This window comes from Elephas maximus, chromosome 5 (assembly GCF_024166365.1).
Source record: "Elephas maximus indicus isolate mEleMax1 chromosome 5, mEleMax1 primary haplotype, whole genome shotgun sequence".
In the NCBI taxonomy this organism is placed as follows: domain Eukaryota; kingdom Metazoa; phylum Chordata; class Mammalia; order Proboscidea; family Elephantidae; genus Elephas; species Elephas maximus.
This window is the reverse complement of record NC_064823.1, coordinates 64,089,565-64,109,733: the sequence shown is the minus strand read 5'-3', so window position 1 is coordinate 64,109,733 and position 20,169 is coordinate 64,089,565. Positions and strand designations below refer to the sequence as shown.

The 20,169-nt window shown below is 35.6% G+C and overlaps 1 protein-coding gene across 6 annotated transcripts in view; it reads left to right on the top strand.

The window, feature by feature from the left end:
- The window catches only part of CCSER1 (coiled-coil serine rich protein 1), a 1,577,476-nt gene that overhangs the window by 874,869 nt on the left and 682,438 nt on the right, over positions 1-20,169 (top strand). Inside the window, exon 10 of one of the 6 annotated variants that reach the window (XM_049885718.1) lies at positions 10,436-10,750. The exons of the other annotated variants lie outside the window; for them this stretch is intronic. Within the exon in view, the coding sequence (XP_049741675.1) occupies positions 10,436-10,495 (60 nt within the window). The 3' untranslated portion in view covers positions 10,496-10,750. Of the gene's footprint in view, positions 1-10,435; positions 10,751-20,169 lie in introns of those variants that run through there. 6 annotated transcript variants of the gene reach the window in all.

Below are 20,169 nucleotides of genomic sequence, written 5' to 3'. Positions count from 1 at the left end.
TTGAGCTTCTTACTGGATGTCCTGTCCTTCTCCGAAAGTGGTGTGTTGAAGTCTCCTACTATAATTGTGGAGGTATCTATCTCGCTTTTCAATTCTGTTAAAATTTGATTTATGTATCTTGCAGCCCTGTCATTGGGTGCATAAATATTTAATATGGTTATGTCTTCCTGATCAATTGTCCCTTTTATCATTATATAGTGTCCTTCTTTATCCTTTGTGGTGGATTTAAGTCTAAAGTCTATTTTGTCAGAAATTAATATTGCTACTCCTCTTCTTTTTTGCTTATTGTTTGCTTGATATACTTTTTTCCATCCTTTGAGTTTTAGTTTGTTTGTGTCTCTAAGTCTAAGGTGTGTCTCTTGTAGGCAGCATATAGATGGATCGTGTTTCTTTATCCAGTCTGTGACTCTCTGTCTCTTTATTGGTGCCTTTAGTCCATTTACATTCAGGGTAATTATAGATAAATAAGTTTTTAGTGCTGTCATTTTGATGTCTTTTTATGTGTGTTGTTGACAATTTCATTTTTCCACATACTTTTTTGTGCTGAGGTGTTTTTCTTAGTAAATTGTGAGATCCTCATTTTCATAGTGCTTGACTTTATGTTAGTTGAGTCGTTACGTTTTTCTTGGTTTTTATCTTGAGTTATAGAGTTGTTATACCTTTTTGTGGTTACCTTATTATTTACCCCTATTTTTCTAAGTAAAAACCTAACTTGTATTGTTCTATATCGCCTTGTATCACTCTCCATATGGCAGTTCAATGCCTCCTGTATTTAGTCCCTCTTTTTGATTATTGTGATCTTTTACCTATTGACTTCCATAATTCCCTGTTATGTGTATTTTTTTTTTAATTAATCTTAATTTGTTTGTTTTTGTGATTTCCCTATTTGAGTTGATATCAGGACGTTCTGTTTTGTGACCTTGTGTTGTGCTGATATCTGATATTATTGGTTCTCTTACCAAACAATATCCTTTAGTATTTCTTGTAGCTTTGGTTTGGTTTTTGCAAATTCTCTAAACTTGTGTTTGTCTGTAAATATCTTAATTTCGCCTTCATATTTCAGAGAGAGTTTTGCTGGATATATGATCCTTGGCTGGCAGTTTTTCTCCTTCAGTGTTCTGTATATGTCATCCCATTCCCTTCTTGCCTGCATGGTTTCTGCTGAGTAGTCAGAACATATTCTTATTGATTCTCCCTTGAAGGAAACCTTTCTTTTCTCCCTGGCTGCTTTTAAAATTTTCTGTTTATCTTTGGTTTTGGTGAGTTTGATGAGAATATGTCTTGGTGTTTTTCTTTTTGGATCAATCTTAAATGGGGTTCGATGAGCATCTTGGATAGCTATCCTTTCGTCTTTCATGATGTCAGGGAAGTTTTCTGTCAGAAGTTCTTCAACTATTTTCTCTGTGTTTTCTGTCCCCCCTCCCTGTTCTGGGACTCCAATCACCTGCAGGTTATCCTTCTTGATAGAGTCCCACATAATTCTTAGAGTTTCTTCATTTTTTTTAATTCTTTTATCTGATTTTTTTTCAGCTATGTTGGTGTTGATTCCCTGGTCCTCCAGATGTCCCAGTCTGCATTCTAATTGCTCGAGTCTGCTCCTCTGACTTCCTAGTGTGTTGTCTAATTCTGTTATTTTATTGTTAATCTTTTGGATTTCTACATGTTGTCTCTCTATGGATTCTTGCAACTTATTAATTTTTCCAGTATGTTCTTGAATAATCTTTTTGAGTTCTTCAACAGTTTTATCAGTGTGTTCCTTGGCTTTTTCTGCAGATATCCTAATTTCATTTGTGATATCATTAAGCATTCTGTAAATTAGTTTTTTATATTCTGTATCTGATAATTCCAAGATTGTATCTTTATTTGGGAAAGATTTTGATTCTTTTGTTTGGGGGGTTGGAGAAGCTGTCACGGTCTGCTTCTTTAAGTGGTTTGATATGGATTGTTGTCTCCGAGCCATCACTTGGAAACTAGTTTTTCCAGAAAATCCACTAAAAAAAAACTGCAGTCAGATCCCTATCAGAGTTCTCCCTCTGGCTCAGGCTATTCAGATGTTAATGAAGCCGCCTGCGTCCAGTCCAAATCCCTGCGGGACGGTTCCCCGGCTCGGGTGCTGCTCTTTCTGCTCCAAGATCAGTCACTGCCTCCCGGGGACTTCTCCTACCGGCTGCTCCCACGCCGCCCGTGGAACCGGCTGGTCCCCCTCCCGGGGTTAGTTCAGGGGGGTGGAGCAGGTCTCTGTGCTTGTGCCGTACCTGACTGGTACGCTGGCCCCAGGCTCTGGAAACAATCACTGCTTCCCCGTATTAGTTCATTCTCCGTCTTTAAATCTGTGTTTGTTGTTCAGGGTTCGTAGATTGTTATGTATGTGATCGATTCACTTGTTTTTCCGTGTCTTTGTCGTAAGAGGGATCCGAGGTAGCGTCTGCCTAGTCCGCCATCTTGGCTCCGCCCCCCTTAATAGAGTTTTTTATAGGAAAAAGAAATCTATAATATTAAAATTTACTTGAAATAAATAAAATTAACTGCACATCAAATTGGTGTCATAACTTCAAAGAAGAATGAATTTTTTAAGTGATTTGGAGCTCATTTTCCTGGCTGTGCATTCTTAGTTTATGGACAAAAAGAACTCCCAAGAAATAGAAAACTTCACTCAATCATAAACATTAGTACATACTGCTGTAATACTTTTGAAGCCATTTATATATTGTATAAAATTAACAATTCTAATGTTATTAGAATCTACAATTTTCTGGATATGAGAAATGGGATATAATTATGTAAATGAAAGGTATAGAAACAAAATCCTATGATGTTATATTTGAATGGGAAATAGCAATATGAACTCATAATTCATTGATTAAACCATAATTTCTAGCTCTGCCCGCTGAAAAGAGACTAAAGCAATAGCCAAAGATACCTAACCAAAAACCATTCAAGCCTAGAGGCCTAACTTTCAGTATACAGGAAATACAGGAGGTGGATAGATCAATAAAACAATGCCACTATTCAATAACCAGACAAATTCAGTGTCTGACATTCTGTGAGACAACTAATGTGGTACTCACATAAAGAAATGCCACTTAAAAAAAATGGGAAATATTTTTTCATTAGAGACATAACGACAAATATAAGATAGTTGTATGTTATTATATGGGTATATATAGTACTGTGTGTAAATATAAAACACTTCATATGCATATTTGAGAGAAAGAGAATGCAAAAATAATTAACTGTAAAACCAAAAAACCGAACCCTTTGCCTTCAAGTTGATTCCAACTAATAACAACACTATAGGACAAAGTAGAGCTACCCAATAGGATCTCCAAGGCTGTAATGTTTACAGAAGCAGACTGCCAAATCATTCTCTCACAGAGTGGCCGATGGGTTTGAATCACCAACCTTTTAGATAGCAGCCAAACATTTTAACCACTGTGCCACCAGGGCTCCTTTGGCAACTCTTAATTATTGAAATAGGTGATGGATATGTATGTGTTAATGGTACCAGTCTTTATATTTTTCTGTATGCTTAAGGTTTTCCCAGTAAAAGGAAATATTTTTCCAATGAAAAGATTGGAAGAAAAAAGATTTAAATAATATTACATTCATATGTAATTCATGTGGAGCCCTGGTGGCACAGTGGTTGCAGAGCTTGGCTGCTTACCAAAAAGTAGGCAGTTCAAATCCACCAGCCACTCCTTAGAAATCCTATGCGGCAGTTCGACTCTGTCCTATTATAGGGTCACTATTTTTTTATGAGTCGGAATCAACTAGACGGCAACAGGTTTGGTTTTGGTTTGGTATATAGTGCATGTCTTATATTCTATCTTGGGTTGGGATGTCTAGTTATACAATGTATATGAGGGACATTTGAGGCCATTTGAATAAGGAATGCTATTAGACAAGATGAAAATAATATTGACCCATAAAGTTTGAGGTCGTTAATTAAAAAAAAAAAAAAAAAAAAAAACAGCAACTGAAAAACCAGAATGTACTATATAATCTCATTTTGGTTAAAAAAAATAAAAAATGAATTCACTCAGGTTGGTGTAATGAGCATTTCTGCCTAGGAGTAATATGGCATTTTATTTCCTTATTTGCTTATCACTTTTTTCCCCATTTTGCCATGAACATATATGCTTTATAATAATCAAGTGTAATTTAATGTAAAAATGAATTATAAAAAAGAAAATCCTCATCACAGCTATAATGAGTGATAATGTTTGCACAAAATATTCAATTTCTATTCAACTACTGTTTCTGAAGAATGTAAAATACCTTGAAAAATGTTAATTAAAATTTTTATTAAGACACTTTTCTTCTAAAATACAGTTATTAAAAATAAATGCTAAATACTGGAGGTTTTTTTTTCCTAATTTGATAATATTTTGAATGAATTTTACTTTAAAGCCCAAGAAAATTAATCTATTTTGTAACAAATTTTCTTAATTTACAATTTTCCCAGAATGGTTAGTAATAACAAAAAAATTCTGTCTTTCAAATTATTGTTGCCAAAACAGAGTAGTCACAGGGAGCCTTTTATTCTCATTAGTTGATCTTCAATATTTCCTTGTGTCCCCTGTTTTATTAAACAAAAACGACAGAGAAGTATTAGGGTTTTTTTTGCCCTCTCTATGTGACAAGTACTAGAATATTAGAAACTATATGGAAGAGAAATGTTAATATTATACATTTCAGTGACATTTGTGGCTCTGAACATATTCATCCTATTATATTTCCCTTTATTTTGCTAACCTTTCTAAAGAATATTAAAAGGTGTATCCAGACAAGAGTTTTATTAAGATTATGAATATTAAAACAACAACAACAAAAAGCTCCATTGCCATTGAGTCTATTCGAACTCGTAGTGACCCTATAGGACACAGTAGAACTGCCCGTAGGGTTCCCAAGGCTGTAATCTTTTACAGAAGCAGATTGCCACCTTTCTCCTGCAGAGCGACTGGTGGGTTTGAATGGCTGACCTTTTGGTTAACAGCTGAGTGCTTAAACTACTGAACTACCAGGACTTCTTATATGAATATTTTTTTTGAAAATCCAAACCCATTGCCGACGGATTGATTATGACTCATAGCAACCATATAGGACACAGTAGAACTTCCCCCATGGGGTTTCCAAGGAGCGCCTGGTGGAATTGAACTGCTGACCTCTTGTTTAGCAGTCGATCTCTTAACCACTATGCCACCAGGGTTTCCAATATGAATATTAGGTGCCATAAAATATAATGGAATATAGGATTCCAATTTTCTAAAATATGTAAAATAAAATATAATACTATCTTTTTCTGTCTCTTCATATTCATTCAACTAGCATTTGAGAAGCAGGTACTGACTACTCTGTTGTTGTTAGGTGCTGTCGAGTTGGCTGCAACTCATAGTGACCCTTTGTGCAGCAGAAAGAAACACTGCCCATTCCTGCAGCATCCCCACAGTCACCATTATGCTTGAGCCCATTGTTGCAGCCACTGAGGGTCTTCCACTTTTTCACTGACCTTCTACTTTGCCAAGCATGATGCCCTTCTTCAGGGAGTGATCCCTCCTAATAACATGTCCAAAGTGTGTGAGACATAGCCTCGCCATCTTTGCTTCTAAGGAGCATTCTGGTTGTACTTCTTCCAACATAGATTTTTTCATTCCTTTGGCAGTCCACGATATATTCGATATTCTTTGCCAACACCACAATTAAAAGACATTAATTCTTCTTCAATCATCCTTATTCATTGTCCAGCCTTTACATGCATATGATACAACTGAAAATACCATGGCTTGGGTCAGGAGCACCTTAGTCTTCAGGGTGACATCTTTGCTTTTCAACACTTTAAAGAGGTCTTTTGCCGCAGATTTGACCAATGCAATGCGTCTTTTGACTTCTTGACTTCTGCTTCCATCGGTGTTGTTTGTGGATCCAAGTAAAATAAAATCCTTGACAACTTCAATTTTTTCTTCATTTATCATGATGTTGCTTATTGATCTAGTTGTGAGGGTTTTTGTTTTACGTTGAGGTGCAATCCATACTGAAGGCTGTGGTCTTCGATGATCATCAGTAAGTGCTTCAAGTCCTCTTCACTTTCAGCAAGCAAGGTTGTGTCATCTGCATAACGCAGGTTGTTAATGAGTCTTCCTCCAATCCTGATGCCCCGTTCTTCTTCCTATAGTCCAGCTTCTCACATTATTTGCTCAGCATACAGATTGAATAAGTATGTTGAAAGGATACAACCCTGACACACATCTTTCCTGACTTTAAACCACGCAGTGTCTTTAAACCACGTAGGGGATACTGCGTAGTTCTGAACAATAGGTACCTTGTTAAGTGTTTGTTAGTTTTTATTTTTGTTTTCTAGTATTTTTATTTCTTATATACTTTACACTTGTTTTGTCTAGGTCTTTCTTAGATTTAAGAAATATATGCATTAAATTTATTTGATTTTTGTGAAAATACAGATAGCACCACGTTTGCCAGTTCAACATCATGTTGTGCATCCATTCATCACCAATGTCCTTTGCCAAATTTTCCATCCTCATAGACAAAAAACTATTTGTTAGTCTTTAGTTTTTTTTTTTTTTTTAAGAACATGTTCAGTTGTTAAATACATAGCAGCCTCTGTGTGTTACATATATTATAATCCTGTGGTGTTTCATCACAAGGTATTCTATTCTCTTTCACCTATACATTGTTTAAAAACAAAACCAAAGCAAGAGCTATTCCAGGCACTAAGATTAGAACAGAGAACAACAGAGATAGACAAGCTTCCTGTCCTCATGAACATTATATTCTAGTGGAGAAGACAATAAATTAGAAATCAAGTAAGGAAACAAATTTCATACAGTGATAAAGGCTGTGAAGGAAATAAGCAGAAAGATGAGATTAAGTGAAACCAGGTGAAGAAGAGAGGCTTGTGCCTAGAAAAGACACCTCAGGAAATACCTTTGTGAGAATGTTGCATTTGAACTAAGACCTGAACGATGGGTCAGCTGTTCACAGAACTGAACAAGCGTATTGACTTACCATCAACAGTCACCTCCCACTACTGCTTGCAGCTTCAGGACTTCCTCACATTGGTTTTGGATTTGTCTAAGCAAATTAGCAAGGTTGCTATGATTTGAAATCGACTCAGTGGCCCAGGCCACCACCACCACCACCTTCTAATCTATACCAACCAAAAATCTGTTGCCATCGAGTCAATTACAACTCATAGCGACCCAACTGGACAGAGTAGAATTACCCCATAGGGTTTCTAAGGAGTGGCTGGTGAATTCAAACAGCTGACCTTTGGCTCGCAGCCGAGCTTATACCTAAATCTACAAAGTACACACACACAGAGCTTACACTGTGTTGTATTTCAAAATTAAAACACACACACACATTAAATAGCTCACTAAAGCTTATAGGATAAAACCTATATTCCTGAAACCAGCATCCAAAGCTAAGATTGTACTCTTTCTATTTACGTAATTTTAGGTCCTGCTGTTCCCACACTTGGACCTTTTAGTTCACCTGTACAGCTCCAACCACAAACGCAATTTGTCTCAGTTGTTTAGTTTATTTGCTGTTTTGTTTTGTTTTTAACGATTCTGTCTGGAATACTTTCTCTACTATACTTTTAGAATCAAGCTCCGATTCCATTTCCCTCATTTGTAATCTACCCTAACCACCCAAACTCGCAGAGATCTATCCTCCGTAGAACTCTTTCAGCAATTGTTAGAACCGTCATTTAATTGACGTATCAACTACCGTCTTAGGTTGTTGTTGTTGTTAGGTGCTGTCAAGTCGGTTCCCACTGATAGCGACCCTGTGCACAACAGAACGAAACACTGCCCAGTCCTGCGCCATCCTTACAATCGTTGTCATACTTGAGCTCATTGTTGCAGCCGCTGTGTCAATCCACTTCATTGAGGGTCTTCCTTTTTTCCGCTGACCCTGTACTCTGCCAAGCATAATATCCTTCTCCAGGGACTGATCCCTCCTGACAACGTGTCCAAAGTATGTAAGACGCAGTTTCGCCATCCTTGCCTTTAAGGAGCATTCTGGCCGCACTTCTTCCAAAACAGATTTGTTCGTTCTTTTCACAGTCCATGGTATATACAACATTCTTCGCCAACACCGCAGTTCAAAAGTGTGAACTCTTCTTCAGTCTTCCTTATTCATTGTCCAGCTTTCGCATGCATATGATGCGATTGAAAATACTATGGCTTGGGGCAGGCTTACCTTAGTCTTCAGGGTGACGTCTTTGCTCTTCAACACTTTGAAGAGGTCCTTTGCAGCAGATTTGCCAATGCAGTGTGTCTTTTGATTTCTTGACTGCTGCTTCCATGGCTGTTGATTGTGGATCCAAGTAAAATGAAATCCTTGACAACTTCAATCTTTTCTCCATTTATCATGCTGTTGCTCATTGGTCCAGTTGTGAGGATTTTTGTTTTCTTTATGTTGAAGTGTAATCGATACTGAAGGCTGTGGTCTTTGATCTTCATTACTAAGTGCTTCAGGTCCTCTTCACTTTCAGCAAGCAAGGTTGTGTCATCTGCATAACGCAGGTTGTTAATGAGTCTTCCTCCAATCCTGATGCCCCGTTCTTCTTCATATAGTTCAGCTTCTCGTATTATTTGTTCAGCATACAGATTAAATAGGTATGGTGAAAGAATACAACCCTGACACACACCTTTCCTGACTTTAAATCAATCAGTATCCCCTTGTTCTGTCCCAACAACTGCCTCTTGTTCTGTGTAAAGGTTTCTCGTGAGCACAATTAAGTGTTCTGGAATTCCCATTCTTCGCAGTGTTATCCATAGTTTGTTATGATCCACACAGTCGAATGCCTTTGTATAGTCAATATAGTAAAGAGTGTTCTGTTATTCTCTACTTTCAGCCAGGATCCATCTGACATCAGCAATGATATCCCTGGTTCTACATCCTCTTCTGGAACTGACCTGAATTTCTGGCAGTTCCCTGTTGATATACTGCTGCAGCAGCTTTTGAATGATCTTCAGCAAAATTTTGCTTGCATGTGATATGAATGATATTGTTCTATAATTTCCACATTCAGTTGGATCACCTTTCTTGGGAATAGGCATAAATATGGATGTCTTCCAGTCAGTTGGCCAGGAAGCTGTCTTCCATATTTCTTGGCATAGATGAGTGAGCACCTCCAGTGCTGCATCTGTTTGTTGAAACATCTCAATTGATATTCCATCAATTCCTGGAGCCTTGTTTTTCGCCAGGGTCTTCAGAGCAGCTTGGACTTCTTCCTTCAGTACCATCAGTTCCTGATCATATGCCACCTCTTGAAATGGTTGAACATCGACTAATTCTTTTTGGTATAATGACTCTGTGTATTCCTTCCATCTTCTTTTGATGCTTCCTGCATCATTTAATATTTTCCCCATGGAATCTTTCACTATTGCAACTCTAGGGTTGAACTTTTTCTTCAGTTCTTTCAGCTTGAGAAATGCCGAGTGTGTTCTTCCCTTTTGTTTTTCCATCTCCAGCTCTTTGCACATGTCATTATAATACTTTGTCTTCTCGAGAGGCCCTTTGAAATCTTCTGTTCAGTTCTTTTACTTCATCAATTCTTCCTGTTGCTTTAGCTGCTCTATGTTCGAGAGCAAGTTTCAGAGTCTCCTCTGACATCCATCTTGGTCCTTTCTTTCTTTCCTGTCTTTTCAGTTACCTCTTGCTTTATTCATGGCCAGATGAGTTGTGGAATGACCGTCTTATAGTATGGCTCATCTTTTCCTATATTCATTTATTTCTCTCCTAATAGATTCTACATTCCTTCTGGTCAGGTCCCATATTCTATAGTTCTTGGATTCTACTACTTGTTTTTAAACACAGTGCTTGCACAAAATGGAATTCTTTTTTTTTAAGGATGAAAGCTTTTAAAGTATTTTAATCTTTTATGACTTAAAACTGCACTGAAGTTTAGAGATTAAAAAAGAGTAAAACTAATGCAGATTAACAAAGTTCTGTTGGAGTTTTGTATTAGGCCATGAATAGTGATTATGGTTTATAAAAATATCAGGAGAGCTGCTTGAGACTTGCATATTGTTTTTCTTGCAATTTTTTTACTTGAAGAATGCATAAAGTATAAATATTTATATAAAACTGTTATTTTTATGACCTTATTTATAAAACCCAGAAAACAATAGAATTTTGCCACCTAATCTTCCCTCTTGTTTTGTAGTAATTTCATTTATATGGAATTTGGAAGTCTATAAACCTTATTAGTATAAATATTTTCCAATAGTAAACATTAATGGCAAGTTTTGACTTATAAAATCATGATTAGAACAGCTTTATGTTGGTCTGTGTTTTTTAGCATAAATGTTTAAGCATTTTAAATGTTTATATTAACTAAACTTTCATTTCATTTTATTAATTTGATGTCATTCATTCATTTCTTTTTTCTTTTCTTTTTTTCAAGGCCCTGTGGAATCCTACATGCACTGAAGGTTTATTTAAACCAGTACATATTTCAACCTAGACTAAACCATTATTTGACCAATGAGAAATGCGTCACTGATATGTGGCATTTTAATTATTGAATAAAATTATACTTTCCATCAGTCCATATGTTAATTATCTTTCAAAATATGTAATACAGAACTGTTTCCATTCCAAATATTTGACACCTACTGTTTGCATTTGTACACTATTGCACAGAACACTGATGAAAATTCCACTAGCACATTTCTCCTTATTCTTATTTTAAAACAAAAATATACTTTTATTTAAAAATTATTCTGATATGCAGATATTCTAAAATGTAATATTCCACTTGGCAGTATGTATTTTTTCATTCAGCTTTCTCATTCATATCATTTGTCTCTATAGTTATAGTTTTTATTTAATTTCACCACATGTTGTATGTATATTATGTAGGTTTGAAAACAATGCTTCTAGTTTTTTTCCATCTTATTGGAACAATTCCAACAGAAGAACTAAATTATCTGTAACTATTTTTCCCTTCCATTCATATCCAAAGATGCAAGCAATGTGTCTTCCAATGGAAAAAAATAATAAACTTGTGTTCTAACTACAGAAAGTCAAAATTCTGTTCAAATCCCTGAACAGTTGAAGAAAGTTTCTTGGACATTGACCTCAATGAAGGGTAATTTCCTGATGGTGTCATAAAAAAGAAGCCTGTCTTCTGGACTAGGCATTGCTCTATTATTTCTTTGTGTCCTTCTTTATTGTCTTCCTATATCAATTTATTTTGATTTCCAAATGGCCTAGGGACAGTCCTAAATATTGTAGTTTATTGGAAGGATAAGTGAAATAAATAGCAGTACAAGAAAGTGGTTCAGTGTGGTGGGCAGGTGGCAGGGCAACAGAAGAGCATTTGAGCAAAGGAGAGGAAAGGAAATTTACTGAGTTTTTCTATTTTGCAAATAGTCAATGAAAAAAATCATGAGAACGATTATAACATTTAGAACTATGTATAAAATTTCTTAAATTATTTGAATCATTATGTAATATGTAATATGAATAATTAAATGCTGAGTTTAAACCATGATATCAAAAATAAAATCATGAAATATATTTATTTACATAATACACTATATATGTGTCCTTGTTAACTTTGTCCCTTAAAGCATCCTTTTTATGCTCGATAGAACAACAAAAAACTAATTTGTTTTTTAACAGTTTTCTACAGTTTATTCTTTTTATCCTACTCTTATCTCTCTCTTTTTATTGTCTTATTTTATAATTGAAATATTATAAATGTGTATAATGCAAAACCCCCTCTCCTTTAATAAATTACACTCCTGGTAAAGATTTTTTTACATCTTGGCTAGTCAATATTATTTTTGAAAAAGAACTATTGAAATGAAGGATATTTTGACACATCTGCAAGGAATAATAACAAAAAACTTTGTATTAGCAACTACAGTAAGTCAATAAAGAAAGGAAATAAAATACATCAAAAAGGTTTAGTACAAAACTCAATTACACACAAGTGATAGCAGTACTGGAACAAATGAGGGACAAAGAAAATATATGACACAAAAAACAAATAGCAAGATGGCAGAAATAAGTACTTCCTTCTCAGTGATTACCTTAAATGTAAATGGGATTGCTCTCCTATCCAAGGCAGAGAGGGCTAAAGTGAATAAAACAAAACAAAACAAAAAATATGATCCATCTATATGCTGTCTTAAAGAGATACAAAAGAGACCAAAGACACAAAAAGGTGAAAGTGAAAAGATAGAAAAATACTCCATGCATGTAGTAACCAAAGGAGAACTTGGGTGGCTATGTTGATATCAGATAAAATAAACATTAAGTCAATATATGTTGTAAGAGAGAAAAGACATTATATAATGATAAAAGGGTAATTCATCAAAAGATATAACAATTGTAAAAATATATGATCCCAACAGAAGAACCCCAAAATAAATGAAACAAACACTGAGACAACTGAAGGGAAAAATAGACTGCTCTACTATAATAGTTTAAAACTTCAATACACCACTTTTAATTATGGAAAGAACATCTGGAAAGGCAGTCAATAAGGAAATAGAGAATTTGAACATGACTATAAACCAAGGGAGCCCTGGTGGTATGGTGGTTAAGTGCTTAGCTGCTAACCAAAAGATCGGCGGTTCGAATCCACCAGCTGCTCCATGGGAGAAAGATGGGGCAGCCTGTTTCCATAAAAGTCTTACAGCCTTTTTATAACCCCAGGGGGCAATTCTACTCTCTCCTATAGGGCCGCTGAGTCGGAATCACCTCAACGGCAACAGGGTAAACCCACTAGACCTAACAGATATATGCAGAACACTCCAGCAAGATTAGAACAATACACATTACTCTCCAGTGCACATGGATCATTCTCCAGGATTGGCCATATTCTAGATCACAAAGTCTCGCTAAATTTTAAAAGGATCGAAATTACAGAGCGTATCTCACATTTCCTACACAATATAACAAAAGTAGAAATTAATAACAGTAGGAAAACCGGAAAACTCACATATATGTGGAACTTAAACAACACATGACTAAACAACCAATGAGTCAAGGAAGAAATAAAAATCATGAAATGCTTAGAGTTGAATTAAAATGAAAACACAACATGCCAAAACTTATGGGATGCAGCAAAGTGGTGCTTAGAAGGAAATTTATAGCAGTAAATGCCTACGTTAAAAAAGAATAAAGATCTCAAATCAATAACATCACTATACAACTTGAGAAACTAGGAAAAAAAAGAGCAAACCGATCGCAAAGCTACCCAAAGGAAGAAAATAATAAAAAACAGAGCAGAGATAAATGAAATAGAGAACAGGAAAACAAAAGAGAGAAATAATGAAACCAGAAGTTGGTTTTTTGAAAGGATCGACAAAATTGGAAATGTTTAGTTAGACTAATAAAGAAAAAAAGGAGGCAAGACAATAAGGAAATAGAGGATTTGAACATTAGCATAAACCAGCCGAGGAAGCCCTGGTGGTATAGTGGTTAAGAGCCTGGCTGCTAACCAAAAGGTTGGCAGTTCAAATCCACCAGCTGCTCCTTAGAAAACCTATGGAGCAGTTCTGCTCTGCCCTATAGGTTCACTATGAGTCGGAACTGACTTGGTGGCACCTAACAATAACAACAATAAAAAGAAAAAAAAGAGAGAGATGATGCAAATAACTAAAATCAGAATTGAAAGCAGGGACATTAAAACCAATACTACAGAAATTAAAATGATCCTAGGAGAATATTCTGTGGCATTGGTGGATCAGTAGTAGAATTATCAAATTACGTACAGAAGACCTGGGTTTGATTCCTGGCCAATGAACCTCCAGCATAGCCACCACCTATCTGTCAGGGGTTGCTTGCATTATGCTGAACAGGTTTCAGTGGAACTTCCCGACTAAGAATAGGAAGAAAGGCCTGGTCATCTACTTCCAAAAATTAGCCAATTAAAACCCTATGTAGCACAAGGACCCAATCCCAACTGATCATGGAGATGGCACAGGACCAGAGAGCAATTCATTTCATCATGCATGGGGCCATCATGAGTTTGGAGCTGACTTAACGGCAGCTAAATGACAATGACAAGAGGATACTATGAACAATTGTATGCCAAAAAATTTAATAACTCTGATGATATGGGCACATTTCTTGAAACACAAAAACTAACTAAATTGTCTTAAAAAGAGATAGAAAATTTCAGCAGACCCATAACAAGAGACCAATAAGAAGAAATTGAATCAGTGATCAAAAAAACTACCACAAAGGAAAGTTCTGAACCAGATGGCTTCACTGGAGAATTCTATCAAACATTTAAAGAAGAATTAACACCAATCCTTTTCAAAGTCTTCCAAAAAATAGATGAAAGCACTTCTTAATTCATCTTATGATACAAGCATTAACCTGATAACAAAGCCAGACAAATGCACTACAAGAAAAAGCTATAGACAAATATCCTTATGAATAGAGATGCAAAAATCCTCAGCCAAATACAAGCAAACTGAATCCAAAACCACAGTAATAAAGGAATTATACACATGACCAGTGGGATTTATTCCAGGGATGCAAGGGTGGTTCAATATTAGAAGATCAATCAATGTAATAAACTACATTAATAGAACAAAAGAAAATAGCCATATCATCATCTAAATCAATGTCGAAAAGGCATTTGATAGCATCCAACACCCTTTCATGATTAAAAAAAAAAAAAAAAGCTAGGAATAGAAAGGAAATTCCTCAATATGATAATGTGGATTAATGATAAACACACAGCTAACATCGTACTTAATGAAGATGATTGAGAGCTTTCCCCTTCCAATCAGGAACGAGACAAGGATGCTCATTCTCACCACTCTTATTTCTTATTGTACTGAAAGTCTTAGTCAGAGCAATTAGGAAAGAAAAAGATACAAAAGTCGTCAAAATCTGGAGAGAAAAGTAAGGTGACCTGGTCACATACATCGAAAATCCCAAAGATTCCACAATAAAGCTACTAGAGCTAATAAATGAGTTCAGCAAAGTTGCAAAGTACAAGGTCAACACACAAAAATCAGTTGGGTTTCTATACAATATGAAAAGGAAATTAAGAAAACAATTCAATTTATGATAGCACGTAAAAGAATAAAATACCTAGAAATAAATTTCACCAAGATGTGAAGGACATGTACAATGAAAACTATAAAGTATTGCTGAAAGAAATTAAAGAAGATCTCAATAAATGAAATGATATTCTATATTTCATGTTTGTGGATTGGAAGACTTAATATTAAGATATCAATACTACCCATAATCCCTATCAAAATTCCAATAGTCATTTTTTCAGAAATGGAAAGCCAATTTTTAAATGTATAGGGAATTGTTGGTGTTAGGTGCCGTTGAGTCAGTTTTGACTCATAGTGACCCTATGTACAACAGAAGGAAACGCTGTCTGGTCCTGCACCATCCTCACAATTGTTGCTATGCCTGAGCCCGTTGTTGCAGCCACTATGTCAATTCATCTCATTGAGGATCTTCCTCTTTTTCAGTGACCTTCTACTTTACCAAGCATGATGTCCTTCTCCAGAGACTGGTCCTTCCTGATAACATGTCCAAAGTATGTGAGATGCAGTCTCACCTTCCTTGCTTCCAAGGAGCATTCTGGTTGTACTTTTTCCAAGACAGATTTGTTTATTCTTTTGGCAGCCCATGGTGTATTCAGTATTCTTCACCAACACCACTATTAAAAGGTGTCAATTCTTCTTTCATCTTCCTTATTCATTGTCCAGCTTTCGCATGCATATGAGGCAATTGAAAACACCATGGCTTAGGTCAGGCTCACCTTAGTCCTCAAGGTGACATCTTTGCTTTTTAACACTTTAAAGAGGTTTTTTTGCTGCAGATTTGCCCAATGCAATGTGTCTTTTGATTACTTAGTGATGTGTCTTTTGATTGCTGCTTCCATGGGTGTTGATTGTGGATCCAAGTAAACTTTCATCCTAAAGCTTCCCAAATAGCAAAAGCAATCTTAAAAAGAAGAACAAGCCTACACTAATCAAAAGAGAATTGTACTGGTATAATATGCACAGAAAATGATGAAGTAGAATTGAGAGTCCAGAAATAAACCCATACTTTTATGGCCAGCTGATTTTTAACAACATATCTAAGTCCATCCAATGAGGAAAGAACAGTGGGTTCAATAAATGGTGCTTGGACAACTGGATCTTCACATGTGAAAGAATGATGTTGGACTCATATACAAAAATTAACTTAAAGTAGATCAAAGACCTAAAAACAACACAGAAGAGGACTTATGCTTCAAGACATAGTTTTTGCCAATGGATTCTTATATATGACACCAAAAACATGAAAAGCAAAAGACAAAATAGAAAAATGTTATTCATCACAATTAAAAATTTTATGCATCTAAAGACTTTATTAAAAGAGAAGAGAGGATTTGGAGAATATATTTGAGGGCCATATATATGATAAGGGTTTGATAGCCATAATGTATAAAGCACTCCAACTTAACAAAAAGACAAACAACCCTATTAAAAAAAAAAAAAGCCAAAGGACTTGAATAGATATTTCACTTTAGCAGATATAACCAAAAACCAAACCAAACCCAGTGTCGTTGAGTTGATTCCAACTCATAGCAACCCTATAGATATACAAATATCCAATAAGCACATGGAAAGATACTCAACATCATTAGTTATCAGGGAATGCAAATCGAAACTGCAATGAGATACCACTCCACCCCCTCTAAGATAGCTCTTATCTGACAAATGGAAAATAAGTGTTCGCAAGGATGTCAAGAAATTGGAACCCTCTTCCATTGCTGGTGAGATTATAAAATGGTGCAGCTGCTATGGAAAACAGTTTGTCAGTGTCTCAAAATGTTAAACATTTAATGATCTATGACTCAACAATTCCGCTTCTTGCTATATACCATAGAATTCAAAGCAGGATCTCACATAGATATTTGTACTCCAGTGTTTATTACAGAATTATTCACAATAACCCAAGTGCCCATCACACATGAATGAAAAAACAAAATGTGATGTATATACAATGGAATATTATTCAGCCATAAAGAAAAATGAAGTTCTGAGACGTGCTCCAACAAGGCTACAGTTTTTTTGTGAAGGGTGAAGGAAAAAAATTGGGAACAGAGAGTCGTGATTGTTGTACAACATGGTGAAATGTGATTGTCCCCAAATTATTACATTTACATGTAATAATATTTGAAATGCTTTTTTACATTTGTACATATTTCACTACAATAAAATAAAAAAGAGACAAAAAAGAAAAAAACAGCCTCACATCCACTGTAACCAAGCCAGTCAGTTTCAACCATTCTCCAAAACTTTCCTCCAACACAGGACACTGGTATATGGAATACGCTGTTATTTATCCTATAGTTGCCTAAGTTTTTGAAACTCATTTTTTTGTTGCTTCCATCTGCTTTTTAGTCCCTAACTCATTAGTCCAGATGAAGTCTGATGAGGAAAAGAGAATAATAAAATCCTTAATCGTTTTCCCAACTCTGAGTGGATTTGAATCAAAGCCACAATGATAACTGTAGGTACAGACCAAAGGTACTTGGTTAGGAGGCTACCCACTGCCATGGAGTTGATTCCAACTCATAGTGAGCGACCCTGTAGGAAAGAGTGGAACTTCACAGAAGTAGACTGCCACATCTTTCTCCAGCAGAGCTGCTGGAGGGTTTGAACTGCCAACACTTAGGAGAACTTTAACCACTATGCCACCGGGGCTCCTGGTCAGGAGGATAAAACACAAGAGTATGATAGGGGAGGCGGAGAACGCAGTTCACCATCCTAAGGTTGGGGAACAGGAACTTTAAACAGATTTCATTTGGGCCTTTTCCTGGCCTTTCACTGAATTGCGTATTAGTGACCCAAAGAGCAACATTCTGCTCCTGAAGTACGATGTCTGGTGATTGATAGGTTCCTTTTATAATGAAGACAATTTTGTTCCCTTGCACTGACCAAAATGTAAGATATAATTTTGACTTTGTGACCAATGTAAATATTTGGTATTGCTAGTGGCACATTTGAGGAGTGGACCAAATTGTCTTCCTTCTGTCTCTGTCAGCCCCTTCCTTGAATTTTTTTTTTTTTCTGTGACTGAAACACATTCTTCTATCATTTTATTATTCTCTGCCAAAAATGAATGTTAAAATTCTAATCTAGATACTAAACATTTTTTAAAATAAAGGGAGTATTTATATCTCTATCACTACCTCTGTATCTATTTCTATATCATTACCTGTGTTGATATCTATATCTAGTTGCTAATGTTTTTTAGGCAGTCTTAAAATATTTAGAACATACGGCTGAGTTTCCTATATGTTTTTTATTATTATTTTTAAATTTTATTTATTATGTTGTTCTTGGGAGTATACACAGCAAAACATACACCAAGTCAACAGTTTCTACATATACAATTCAATGACAATGATTACATTCAAATTGTGCAGCCATTCTCACCCTCCTTTTCTGAGTTCTCCCATTAACAGAAACTCACTGGCCCCTAAGATTCCTATCTAATCTTTCAAGTTGCTGTTGTCAATTTGATCCCATATAATAGTTCTTAAAAGACCATAATGGTCAAGGCAGACATTTTTTACTAGATAAGCTAAACTGGTTTTAAGAAGATTTCAGGGGATATTTTTGGTTTGGTTTAAGGGTTAAAGATTATTACAAGGCAATAGTTTCAGGGGTTCATCCAGCCTCCATGACTCCGGAAAGTCTGGTGTCCATGAGAATTTGAAATTCTGTTCTGCATTTTTCCCCTTTTGATCAATATTCCTCTAGAGAATCCTTGATCAGAATGTTCAGTAATGGTAGCCAGGCACCATCCAATTCTTCTGGTCTCATGGCAAAGGTAGCAATCAGTCACGCATTGCATATTCTTCTCCTATTCCTGACTCTCCTTCTTCCCCTGTTGCTCCAGGCGCATAGAGACTGATATTGTGCCTTAGATACCCACTTGCCTGCTTTTAAGACCACAGGCACTACAGGATGAACTAGGAGGTAAAAGAGAAGCACTTAACATGTTATTAGGCCAATTAACTGGGATACATCATGAAATCATGTCCCTAAACCTCCTAACCAGGGAACCAAATCTGATGAGGTGTTTAGTTGTACATAAGCAGCCTCAGCAGCCCTTTTTTTTTTTTTTTGTAAATATATCACCCAATTTTTGCTAATTCATCTTTTTACAGATAAACAGCTTCTTGACAGCAATTACAATAATCAGCTACACAATCCTACCCTAATTAATGCAATTTTTCCATCACTGCTAACCTCTCCATTCCCTCTCCTTCCCTTCCCTGGTAATCACTAATAAACTTTGGTCTCTATAATAGTTGCCTTTTCTTGTCTTTTTATATGAGTGAAGTCATACAATATTTGTCATTTTGTGATTGATTTATTTCACTCAGCATAATGTCTTCAAGTTTCAACCATATTGTAGCATGTATCAAGACTTCATTTCTCCTACTGGCTAAGTAGTATTCCATTGTTCTTCATCTGTTTGACCAACTAACAATCTCAAACCATGTGACATAAAATACACAGCATGGGTGGGTGTTTAATGTGTATAAATGCAAAAGATGCAAATATTAATAACAAAACATTGGGAGAAAAACAATCTGTATAGCAGAAACTGTTAAAACTGAAAAAAATATATTAAAAAAAAAAAAGCCACCTACCTCAAAAGGTACAAAGTCATGATTCATCCTTTAACACCAATAATTCCTTTTATGTCTTCTTCCCTAGAATCCATTTTTTTCCTTATGGAACCAATGCTCAATATACACCAATAAATATGTTTACAGGTCAATATTTTTGCTTTCAAAGGAAAATATATTCAGATTTTCCCACATTGTTTGTTATATAATTTGATTCAGATTTTCCTCACCTCTGATTAAGTACTGATGCATACAGCGAACCTCAAGAATGCTGTTTTTTTTTTCAATCCAACCTCCAAGTATAATTCAATTAGATGTCTGCTTAGTGAAAATATATCTTAAAAAACAAAGTAGCTACATGCAATGTCATTTTTTATTAACAATGGTAGGCATAAATTGTAAACTGCATTTAACAATTTTACACTTACAAACTCTATTTTATATAGGAAAACCACATCATAACTATTGGAATACTTAGTTACTGCTATGTAAGAAGATTTTCTGATAAA